Source organism: Nipponia nippon, unplaced genomic scaffold (genome assembly GCF_047370975.1).
Source record: "Nipponia nippon isolate SJK-2023a ecotype South Korea unplaced genomic scaffold, ASM4737097v1 scaffold_20, whole genome shotgun sequence".
NCBI classification, from domain to species: Eukaryota; Metazoa; Chordata; class Aves; order Pelecaniformes; family Threskiornithidae; genus Nipponia; species Nipponia nippon.
The window spans coordinates 9,104,537-9,117,634 of record NW_028262337.1 but is presented as its reverse complement, the minus strand read 5'-3'; the positions used below and the strand labels follow the sequence as shown (position 1 = coordinate 9,117,634).

Here is a 13,098-nt window from a genome sequence, read left to right as displayed (position 1 = left end):
CTCTAGCAGATTTGAGTTCTTGTTCTCCTTGGTTTTTTTTCCTTTATTCTAAAGTGATTATTTCTCTCTTGAAAACATGCACTTAAACTCAAACATGATATATGAAATAGTGTAAATTATATTCGTATACCTCAAATCTGAACTGCTTGGGGAGCCAACATTGGATTGTGTTTTATTTTCTTGGAAAGACAAGTGCTCACATATACTGTCAAAAAAGAAAAATTCTAAACTATTTTATGAAAATTATTTTCTGTATTAACCAAATCCCTTCAGATGCCTCTCTTCTTTAAAATTTGTGCATGTGTACTGTTCCTGATTGCTTTCCTGTTGTCTTGTTTTATATTTAAAAATGGGATCCAAGTTGTTTTACTTTTTTATCTTTCTTATTTTTAGTGTTCTGCACAGTGTGGTCTTGGGCAACAGATGAGAACAGTACAGTGCCTCTCATACACCGGACAAGCATCCAGCGAGTGTCCAGAAACACTTAGACCTCCATCAATGCAGCAGTGTGAAAGTAAATGTGACAGTACTCCCATTTCCAACACAGAAGGTAAGTTTGCCATCTTAATAGAATTTATTCTGGAAAGAGTCAAGTGACGTGGTCAGTATTCCTGCATTAATTAATTAGTAAAAGTCTACATGACATAATCCCTCAGACTGTGAATGAATTGTAAACAATTATTTTCTAGTTAGTCGTTGTAGTTCAAAGGTGAAGTCAATAAAAACCTTAATACAGGTTCTTTGTTAAAAAAACACCCTTAAAATATGTAGGCTAAGTCATGGACAAAATACCATTGTTTTGTGTCATTAATTTTCCGGTCTTTTTATTGGTTCAATGGAAATGTCCATAATAGCAGGGGGAGCATGATATACTTCTCATCCGCTGACCTTCTGTCTGCTCCATCAGTGGTTAGCATAACAATGTAGTGGCGAAAATAGTTAATTACATGTTCATTGAAAGACTGGGACCACAGATTTAATGCTACACAGTGCTACAAGCCTGTTCTTATACTTTGACTTACTTGTCAGCTTCTTCTAATTAACTTTTAATTTCTTGTATTTATAATGCCTGTTTGAAATAATTACAGTATTTTTTACATGATACAGTCTAATTTAATGAGACTATTAACTAGCTTCATTATAACATACTTTTGCTAGAGGATATATTAGATAATAATGTCAAAATAAGCTTATCAATATTTATGAAAGGCTCCAGATCTGAAGTCATAAATTGTCCAAGCCAACCTATTAGGAAATGCTGTCTTCAAAGTAGAATTGGAGTGCTAGGAGGGAAAAAAAAAATTTCCTCATTGATTGTAAAAATTTAGAGTAGTTGCTCACCAGATGAGTACATTTCATTTTGTGTGGATGGGGCAAAGGAGTAAAAAATTATCAAAACACTCATGCCCCAAAATTAAGAAAGATTGCACAGCAATAATAATTCTTTTAAAACAGTTATTCCCTAAATTTTGAGTACTTGACCGCAATGTCACTAACACTGCTTCTTTTAACATAACTAATCCTTGTGCAGTATATAATGGAGTATCTTTTACACAGGTTCTCCAACTACATTGGAGTTTAATATACTGTTTATATGGAACAAATACTCTGATTTTAAATTTTTTAAAAAAGGCAGATTTATGTTACAGTCTACCCTGATTTGGTGTTCATTCAATACCTACTGTATCCATTCAGGTTCATGCCATAGATTCAAAGTTGTCATAAAAGTCTGTCAGAGGGAGATGTCTGTGATGAAATAGGAGCATACTAAAATCTTCCTAGAAATGCACTGATGATTCAGTGTATAAGCACCGTAATTTACAGCTTGGAAGTTTTAATTTTAAATAGGGACTTATCATCCCATATTGTCATTTGAAAAACATCTTCATGATAGAATTTTCCTTGGTTGTTTTAATTCCCATTTTTATGTTTAGTGCTTTCAACTAATCTTTAGGTGATGATTATAAAACTAGGAAACTTTCTGCCCTTTAAAGCTCAAAGGCTAAATGAAATTTTATTTTCAAACACAGATGTTGACTTTTTCCAAAGTAAGGAAGGTAATAAAGTACTTCTAAGTGGACATGATTTAGTTCCAGTCTCCTCTTAATTTCAGGAAGACAAGGTCATATTGTTATTTATAGTCATTACATTAGTAATTCTTCAATATTATCAGGAAAATATGCTAATCTCCTATAGATGAATACAGTCAGGCGTTTTCTGTGTGTGATCTATGTACACTGGGTGGCTGTGAACTTCTTTACAGTGGAACTGTGCAGGGTAACTGTGAAAAGTAAGCCTGCTGGTAGTAGTGTTTTTCAGGGACCTACAGCTTCATTGGAAAATTTTTGGGATCCACAAATAGAAAATGTTGAAAATCACTTACACAGTATTCCAAATGGACTTCAGCTCTTTGGCCTGCACTCTGAGTGGGCCAGGCGTGAGCCAGCTCCTTACTGACAGCCATGCGGCCTCATTAGCGCTGTTAGGAAGAATTGAGGGGAAAAAGATATAGCACAATCTCTTCCAGTAGATACAATTCCCAACACGTTGCCACTTACCATCCAATTTTTCTTATGTCCCTCATTGAAGGTATTTGCTGGAAACCACTGATTATTTGTAAGTGATGAATTGGCTCAAATGGCTCAAAAGTAAATGTAATCTCAAAATTCATTTAACAATTTAAAATGCCTACATCCTTTCAGAAGAACCTTGCTGCCATCCATGAAACACTAAGGGCTCTCTATCCCCAAATTAGCCAAAAATTTTGTCTTCAAGGTATTTTTTCAGTACTTTTGCAAGTATTTCTTAAATATATATTCTAATTTATGCACATTTGAGAGCTGCTATTAAATACTGAATATAAGAAGCACAAACTGAGGATATGCAGAAAAATGTGCATGTATTGCACATTTTCTGCCTTTAAAAAATCCTCTTAGACACAAAAGGAGCTGACATCTCTTGTGTTAGTAACGTGTTAGCCTTTAAACAGAGAGGCGTATCTTTTTCAGCATAAAGGAGATGTTGGAAAGCTTGTAAGATTTCGAGAGCTAACTAATCCTAAAGAGCACAACCATTTTTGGAAAGATAATACTATCAATGAAAGAAATATTTGAGTTCTGGTATTTCCTTGTGAATGTATTTGTGAAAGGGGCGTACTGTGCCTGTACACTCGCTTCTGTCTCTCTCCAGGTGCAGTGGGATGTGAACTGTGTATTAGTATTTGGGTTTCAGGGAAGGAGTCAGGTCTCTCAGAGGGAGGGTTCTGCCCCTTGGATGTGCATGTGCGTAGCAGAACATACATGCTTGCACACAGAGACTTTGTCCACATGCCACCTAGTAGCACTGCCTCGTGCTTTGGGCCCCACTGTGGCGCAAAAGCAACTTCAGCAACAGGTCATTGGTTTGCAGCAGGGTCAGACTAGCTGAGGGGATTCCCTTCCTATTTCAAATCCTAGCAAACCTCTTGATTCCCTTCACTTGCCAAACTCCGGTGCTCGCAGCCTATGGAAACCATTGAACAATTTGGACAATTTAATTCTGCTAACCCAAGATAAGAACATACATGTTTTTGAGGAAGCTTGAGCCACTCTCCGGTATGATCATCGTGTTGGTAAAATTTGGAAGCACTTTCTTGGGGAAAGTACAGGTTGTTTACATAAAATAAGACTCAAAATTTTGGGGATACAGAAATAGCTAAAGAAAGTTACAATATATTTTGTCAGATTTTACATCTGCTTTAGCTCTTTGTTTTCTTTAAACTCTTCATTGGTGATATAGAATATTGTAGATGGGGTTTAGATGGGCTGCCACTGATGAGGGTAACCTTGCATTTCCTGCTGCAAGTGAATTACAGGCAGCATGCACCACACGATTTGAAATGTATTCAGAATTTTTTTATTCTCTTAAGTATATATATCTGCCTGCTGAATCTAGACTGCTAAAGGACATCTGAACCTTTACCTGAAAAACTATCTATTTTTATGTCGTTTCAGTTTTCCTTGTATTTTGTGTGGTATGTCTTTGCAGTCTCTTTAGCAGAAGACACAGTGACATTCTGTGATTTTATTACTGTAACGTGATACTTAATATCATAATATTGTCTGATCTAGCCACAAAGTTCAGGAAGGGAGAGTTTAATGCATGTAGCTTACTGAAACTTATTAACAGTAGTTACTAGGAGCAAAAAGGGCTCTGCTAAACCTCTTCCATTCAACCACACTCCTGTGAAGAATAGGTTACTTCATCAGCCACCATATCTATTTCAAAACTGATTTTTAAAACAGAAGTTGTGGGCAATTTCCAGAATATTGTCTCACTGCTGTCCAAATGGCATTGCCTGAACAGGGTCCCGTTTTAGTCAAGAGGAGGAATAACTTAAAGAAAAATGAAATAGGATAATTTCAAATCCTACGTTTAGCAAAAATGCAGTTAGTGGCTTTACCTATATTTAACTAAATACAATGTGTATGAGGGTTATTTTTGAGATTGAGTGAACTTTTTACATCTTGTCAAGATCAAGTGAACGTTTTTATTCCTCACTTCATTTATAATTCGCCCTCTGTCTCTCCTATATTCCCAGTTTTCACAAACACAAGGACCTGAAATATTTCTGGAAGATACTTGACCTCTTTTGGGAACAGTTTTTGAAACTCAGTGAAACACAGTGACCATGTGCAGTTGCTTAAGAGAGAAATATGTCTGTTTCAACCAACTACTCCCCATGTCTTTTCTCCTGGCATCCAACTCTGTTTCCAAATTGAGAATTAAAAAATTAGAAAAGTAGTATATAAAACATTGGTTAGGTGGAGTAAAAAAAATTACAATGAAAGCACTGTATCTGTGTTAATGAAGTGAAAGTTTAAATCATTTCATGACCTCTGCTTATCTAGCTAAAAGCATGCATATTGCCATTATCAGAAATACCATTCAGTAAAGACCCTGAAGTTCAGCCTCACTAATGCTTTCCTAGACTCAAATACTAAAAATTCTCATCTGCACTTAACTTGCTACTACAGTATGCTTGCAGGCTGAACGCACTGTCCATAGCTACCTGTTCCAGAGCAAAAATAATGTACTAGGAGATTGTATGTAGAAGGAAGACAAATAGGAGTAGCTGAATGATTGTACATGCTGATTGTGTTTGTTTCACTATTACTTCTTTCTTTTCTTACTGGCTTGGTGTGTCTGTTGTCTCTTTCATATTTGGCTTACAGACATCTTGGAGTCAAGGACTGTTGTTCTGTCAGGCCTTGGAGCAACAGCATCCTGGCCTCCAGTCTTCACTTCTAGATGTCAAATCAATACAAGATACGATAATGGTCAAAGTCCTGCTAGTGCATCTCCTTTTTATTCACATTTTCTTTAATGTTGTAATTTGAGAAAGATTGTAGGAGGAAGCCAGTATCAAATGCAACCTTAAAAGAGTAAAAACTTACAGCATTCTTTTGAGACAAATAATTTTCTGAGAAATGAATCTAATTTCATTCTTCCCATCACTTAATTTTTGTAATTCAAACTTGCGGGGTTTACTTTTTCTCTGTATACATCTCTTCCATCTTCCTACATGTGAAGCAAAGCTCCTTGCCAAAGTCCTATTTTAATATCAATCTGGATGGAACTGTGCAAATACTTTTAACTAAAAATCCCCTATCAGGCATCTATCACAATATTCACTCCAGTGCAGAGGAAATCTGCAGCAGCAACATCTGAGCTGTAGAACCTGAGTGTACCCCTGAGCTCTCAGATACAGCTCTGTCTCCAGCTGTATTAGAATAAGAACTGGGCATGGAACAAACTATTGCATTCCCTGTTCCCACCTTCTTTCTACAGAAAAGAAACTGAGCCAGAGGAGAACCACAGCATATTCCAGCAGTGCTCCTGTAATGTACCCCCACAAGTCACTTTAGATACAACGTGTATGGGATGGAAAAGAAGAAATCCTTCCCTGGCGTGGCTGAGCTCTTGTTCTCCCTTCCTGGGAGAGTTACCTGCCAGTATGACAAGGGCTGCTGGGGCAGTAAGCCCAGCATGTAGGGAAAACACAACTATGAAAAAAAGCTCTTACATGTCTATTACAGGCATAAAAATGGCTTTTCCTGCTGCATAAAAGAAATTGTGGATGTGTGGAACCAAGCCTAAAGTATAATCCACCATTCAGTCCAGTCACTGAACTCACACTGTTGGTGCCTTTATTCATAACATTTGTCATTTCCTCCGCCCCCGTTAGCTGCAATGCACATTCTATTTCAGGGATTCTTAAAAATGCAGAGGCATGGTACCAAATAGTGTGAATCGTGTTAGATTTTGGATAACCTCTCATGGATGGATAAAATAACTCCTGAGAAAGAAGCTATAAAAGTATTGTTAGAAAAATGACTCACATTTCCTAGCTGTCTGAAGTGATCATTTATCCCAATAAATGATAATTCTTCCAAGACAAAGTGGGCACACTCCTAAATATCTGGGAGAGAAGCCCTGCAAACATTTTTATGGCTTTTTAAAATATATTGTGTGCACTAGGCTGGACTAGAAAGAGTAGTTACAAAGAAGACAAGGTGGATGGATAGAGAAGCAGCATGTTAAATGTCAGATTTTCTTTGTACTTCAATTTTTATTTCTGATTTTTTCTCTTTAATGTTCTTAATTATTAGAGTGCAAAGATGTGAACAAAGTGGCATATTGCCCACTGGTGCTGAAGTTCAAGTTCTGCAGTCGAGCATACTTCAGACAGATGTGCTGCAAGACCTGCCAAGGACACTGACCCACAGAGAGCACAAGCGTGTGCCTTGTTATTATCATTGTGGAAAAGTGTCCATCAAAGAGAGCCACACAGCGGAACGAGACTGACGTCCTTGCAACTGCATTACCCTGTGGAAAACGTAACCACTGGTCAGCCCCAGCTGACAGGATTTCAATATTATTTTAACTTCTGTGAAGTGGGATTTATTAATCCAAAGTGCTGGACACAGTATAAGGAGGGCATGCAAAATTGGAAAGATCCACACAACATGTATAGAATAGCTTACTGTGGAACATTTGTGTTCTTTTGACTAAATCCAATAGTCTGTTTACCTCCTTGGACCATTAAAATAATTTTTATTATGGACTTAGCAATGACACTGAATCCATTTGTATTTAAAACTGTTTAAAATGTAGCTGTTATGACTTGGTCTACTATGGAAGTAAAGAAGAATCGAAAAATGTTAAGTCATAGCTTAAAAATGTTAAGTATTTTATCTCACGACACAGCACCACAATTTAAATTATAAAATGAGCTTGGAAATGTTATTTAAGGAGCAGAAATTTAAAAAAAAAAAAGTATTTTTCCTTCATTCCACCTAATTCCCTTTGGAGTAATCCATATTTCCTGAACACTGCTGTGAGCCATACATAAAGCTATACTAAATAGAAGAACCATGAGGGACTTAGTTTTAAGAGGTGCAACAGTTATTGCAGTGGTGCATGAAATACAAGTGTGCTATGAAACGAAATGAAATCTGTGTTGCAGGTTTATAGCCATCTTACCATTGTACAAGTGAAGCTGAGATTTCCACTGAAAGGGAACATATTTCAATATCATGGAGGAGGCAGACTCCAACAGTGGTGGAGACCATATTGCCAGCTCCTTCACTACTACTATACAGGTTGCTTAGAACTTACACTTTGACTCCAGCTCACTTTTGTTTACAACACCAGCCACAAAGAAGAAACAACTTTGTGGGCATCTAGATCTGGTTTACATGTTACTTTTGATTCTCCAAAACTAAGGAAAAGATAAGCCTACTGTGTAATAGCAACAATCCTTTGCAAAGCTGAAAGTTAAAATGGATTCCAGGTGTTCCCTTCTTTGATACCATAGCAGAAGGGCATTTGTTAATGAGAAAGAATATGTGAGTGTGCAGTTCAGGAGACCACATCCAAGTGGGCAAGGATTACAACCAAAGAATAAATACCTCGTGAAGGTATCTGGGTTCTGTTCAAATGAAAAGTCAGAAGTGTGCTTGAGCCAAGAGGCCTGTTGGACTATCAAGAGTAAGGCACACTGGAAAAGGGGTGGCTAGAATGAAGTCTGACCACCCTCACCTAAATGGCCAGGTACATATTTAAAGCTGGAGCATATTTAAAGCTAGGGGCAGCTTTTAGCATGAGACTGGAACAAACTCATGCCTCTGAATTAGTGGCTAGATGCCTTAACTATTCTGCTGCCATATTCCACTTATTTCATATTACCGTATTTTTAATATTCATCAAATACTTTGCATTTTTAAATGTGAAACCAAACTATTTAGGCAAGTCACATTCAAGAATCTACCATAAAACAGTTAATTGTCGTGCCCCTGGTCCCCTTCACTTTCCAGTAACAGACTCAACAAGGAGATAAGGAAAATAGGTACTTGTTTATATTAATATATTGTACTTGAACACTTGCATTTTGCAGCAGGTACTTGATGAATGTGCTTTTGTGTCCAACTATGCCTCCTTTGTTGTAGTGCAATTAAAATTATGTGAACAATAACGTGTTACAAATTCTAACTCAAATAGCACTTTTTTTAAAAAGTACTCTTTTCAGTGAAAAATAATTTCAAAATATGAGATTGAAGTGTACTAGTGTATTTTACCAAGAACAAGCCAAATGTGTTGCACACTATTTACTAATGTGAATTAAGATGGAACAATAGATATTGTTAACAGGACTCGTACTATGAAATCCCCCCAACTTATTGACAATCTATCTGTGGGGTTTTGTGTAGCCCACGTATTCATGACCATCAAATTCCTGTCATCTGCTACCTCTTGCCAGTATTTCCACTTCCATACACCTGTGACCAGTGGAATTCATTTTCAGTTGGCTTGCATGTATTCACATATGCTTATCTGCTGCTCTCATCACCATGTAAACAACTCCTGTCAAAGCTGACACCAGTAGATAAAAAACACCCAATCTTTGGGAGTTGCACATAGGATTAAGGGCAGTATGTAGTCCTTCTCTGTTAAGTGAGTTGAATTTCTAGATCCTTTTGACAAAACACCTTGGTGCTAGCATGCCCTGGCTAGGTCAAAAATACGATGAAAGGGAAAGGGGTTGCTATGGCATTCCCTAAGCAAGAGGCCTCGTTGTATCAGGGTCCAGTTTTCTCCAGGGCATGATTTTGTTTATCAGCTAATGTGTCTTTTCAGCTAACAAGAAAAGGGTTTTCTATGTATTCAGAAGAAACACCCTTTTTTTTTTTTTTTTTTTACCTCACTTAGGACATTAAAATTGTAAGGAGTGTTTCCAAAGACACATTTTGCTCTCTTACTGGTGCTAGAACACTAGGGAGTCCACTGTTTACTCTGCAATATAACAGCACTGAGGTTGGAATTTAAAGAACTCCCTGGAGCAACGTTGAATTGTATTGTTAAAGGGAACAAAACACAGAATGTATGTGGATTTACAAACTGCGCGACGCTTCAGACTAAGACCGAAAAATGAAACATAATTATAAGAAAAATGGTTTCCACAGCACAGTTCATTGCTGCTGCTACACTGTAGCCATCTATGTAATCTAAGCTAAATAGTATTATATTCCTAAATAGTGACAAAAGGACTATTTGTATAGGCTATAAATATGACAGGCCTAGAATCAAATAGTAGAATATGAAATGCAGAAATCAATCTGGTGCCAGTACTTCCACTGAGCAATACTATCAGCTGAAGAAGATCAAAACAGAAAGAAAAATCTAGAGATTAACCCCTCAAGGTGTATACACCCAAAAATAGTCCATTTCGTTAGGAACTTTGTAATGGAGTGAATGTCACATAGATATCCTTAATAATACAGACTGAAATTACCTTTGTATTATTGTGATTAGTTGCTTATTATTTTATACTCATACTTAATGTGGTACACTGTTACTTTATTATTATTTTTGCTTTTGTAAATTATATTCTAATTTATTGTCATGTTTCTTAACACTTGTTCTACATGCATTCTCCTGCTTGTAATGAAAACAAAAGTATTGTAACACTTGATGCAGTGAAATTTCACACCAGGCACAGATTTGTTTTTAACATAGATAATTTAGTAAAATAAAACTGCAGCTTTTAAGAATGATACCTATGGTACAGTTGTCTATTCCCTGACTTACAGTTACTAGAATTCTGTATGCTTAACGTTTGCTTCATCAGATGCATCAAGATATATATAAGATGTTTTCTTTCAAGTAACATCTATATGTTATGCTAGAATCCTGTCCTTGGCAGCAGTGATGTTTGTCATATATAAGCCAAACAATAAGGAAAAGGAAAAGTCAAGAACATGGTCATGTACATTATTAGATAGTATTTTAGCCTAAGCAATAATGTAGATCAAGAACGAAATTAATGGCAGCAAAAATATCCTGTACGTCTTGGAATGATTTCATTAACAGCCAATCAATAATAACAATAACAATAAAATGTCCTTCTTGCATTGAGCTTTTAAGGTTTTATCTGAAGTTTATCCGAAGCCATGATGTTTTTAAATATAAAGAAGAAAGTCATTTCAGAAGACTTGGTGCTTAGGTCACTGTTGCTGAGAGATGCTTCTTTTCTTACCTGGTACAGTAAAAATATCTTGTATGGAAATCTCTGATCAAGTCCTACGAAATATTTCTTGTTTCTCAGTTAAAATCTAGTTTCTGGTTTAATGGCAATAATCACTCTACGATTGTGAGTAAGATGTTAAAGAAAGTACAGAGAACCTTAAATATTTTGATAAGGCATTTACTAATTTTGGTTATTCTTTTTTATTCTATTTACAAATGAGGATTCAAAGAACAATTACCTATTTTAAAGGTATGGGTATTTCTATGTCATTCCAGAACTCTGTTGACCTTCCTCCCATACATTCACTCTACAAGTTATTACCTGATACATTTCCCACTATTGTTCAGTTCTGAGTATTAGTCTTCCCCCTCTGGAGCATTTGTGTTGTGGATTATAATGACAAACTAGGTACACGGAAACAGATGCTGTTGTGTTTCCCTCTCTTTTCTTCCTCCTGCTACCTTAAACCTAACATCACCTATGCTGACGATAGAATTCCTGGCACACAAAACTCCCTTCAGTCTTCTTAAAATGTACTCTTCCTGCGCCTGAACTTCCCTCTGGAGCCAACCCTGTCACTATAATGCTGTGTTACACTTTTTTAGTTTATTTCTTGAGGAAATGGACACCATTTTTACCTGAGATACTTGCTTTTCCTTTCTCTGATTTCCCTTGTTATACCCCACAACTGTTCCTTCATCAGTTAACTCCCTGTTCTCTCTGAAGCTATCTGATCTACAAGAAGGACTTTTAAATATCCTCTGTAGAATGCTGAACAGGCCTGGGTTATTTTGCTGACTTTTTTATTATTTTTTATTACGAGGAACTAAGATCCAGGACTCTTCTGTGGAGGTTTACTGCAATAGACTTTCGATGAGTCCTGTGAGCCTCATGTGGAGTCAGTCAGTCATCAATCTAAGAGTCTTAAGAGAAGGCCATTACTAAGCTGAGGCTGTCATTCTGTGAGAAGTGACACCCTATCTGGCCGTCTTCCCTTCACCACAAACAACAATTAGGTGGAAGGGATAGATCATTCCTTCTGTGTGGTCCCTCCAATCTCTGTCCTAGACAGAATGGTGTAAGAGCATTTGCATGGAGTAATCAGGATGGAATCCCAAACAGATTTATAAGGGCTCAGTTGGCCACAGAACAAGGTTCACCACAGCACTAGCGACTTGGTAGTTTCCCAAGTATATTTGGCCCAGCTAAAGGGGGAGTTCGTGTCCAGTTTAGGAAACTGAGCCACTCAGAATGCAGTATTGTGTGCTTTTAAGGAGACTGCATCCCTTAAACTGGCGTACCACCTAAGCACCACATGCCATTTATTTTCTTCTATTTCTGCACAGGACTGACTGTTTCATTGAGCTGGACAGGCTATAGGACACATAGTTTATGCTCAGAGGTCGTATAGCCTCCAGTCAGAAAATTACTGAAATCTGACCTGGAAAGGATATAAGTATGTATTTCTGCATTAAGAGTGGGAAGATGCCATTTTTATAAACAGGAAGGCCTTTTCAGAGAAGACCTAGCAAGATCACTAGATAAGTAATCTTACTCCTTTAGTAATCCTATTTGGAACAAATTCATCGGATCACAGCTTGAGACAGAAAAGGAAGTGTTCTGGAAGCTAGAAGTGAAGGCTCAGCCGGAGAGTGCTCCAGGCTTCAGTTGCTATGACCACCCAGAGGGATCAGATTTGGCCTGGCTGATAAGGGATAAGGCATGGCTTTTGGATGTTGGATTTCTTCAATGCTAAGCACATCAAAATCAGTGTATTTGTTTACTCTTCACCCAACCCCTCCCTTGCCATCAAAGTCTTTGTAACTGTACACACTCTTGCAATGTTTAGCACATAACAAAATTATCATTCATACTGTTTGAAAACCCGTCTCGCAATATGATTTAATCTTTTGCAATGAAGATCAGTTTTCTATGTAGGATTCAAGATCTCCCTCCCCTTGGAAGCAGATTGGTACCGAGTAATGCTTTGTGTGCAAGTAAGTTGAGGAAACAGTTCTGCACATGTGGGAACACCTTCCAATTATATCTTTATGGAAAGACAGGGACCCTCAAGTTAGCTGGAATTTCAGGAGACAAACTTAAATTGAGAGTGCATTTTAAGTTATTATTGCCACATTTGTTCTGAGGTCAGCTATGCTTTATAAAGCAAATAATTTTACGGAAGTGCAGCGTACTTAAGAGGGTCATTGCCTTCTAACATCTTTGAATACTGATCAGAGACAGGATCAGGGCCTCACGCACACACAGCAACATGTGTTTGTAAAGTTTGCAGTCCATTTCCAGGACCCTCTTGTTCATTCTTCAGAATCCACACAGTGGGACAGGACTTCTCTTCCCTCCACCATCTTCTCCCCCCTGGTGACTGCTTCTCCTCTTTCTCACTGCTTTCACACATCTGTGGATCTCATATTCAGTGCACAGTACTGCTGTCTTCGATCTGATATTTTAATGTGAATGTTACTAAGAGTTTTCCCATCTGTATCTCAACACTGTTGTATGTTAAAAATGCT

General features: G+C 37.3%; 1 protein-coding gene across 2 annotated transcripts in view; it reads left to right on the top strand.

Annotated features, from left to right (window-relative positions):
* Positions 1 to 10,069, top strand: part of ADAMTS6 (ADAM metallopeptidase with thrombospondin type 1 motif 6) — a 157,239-nt gene extending 147,170 nt beyond the window's left edge. For both annotated transcript variants that reach the window (XM_087759851.1, XM_087759850.1), the window contains 2 exons: positions 394 to 550; positions 6,651 to 10,069. In XM_087759851.1, the coding sequence (XP_087615977.1) occupies positions 394 to 550; positions 6,651 to 6,760 (267 nt within the window). In that variant the 3' untranslated portion in view covers positions 6,761 to 10,069. The remainder of the gene's footprint in view (positions 1 to 393; positions 551 to 6,650) is intronic.
* Positions 10,070 to 13,098: the final 3,029 nt, after the last annotated feature.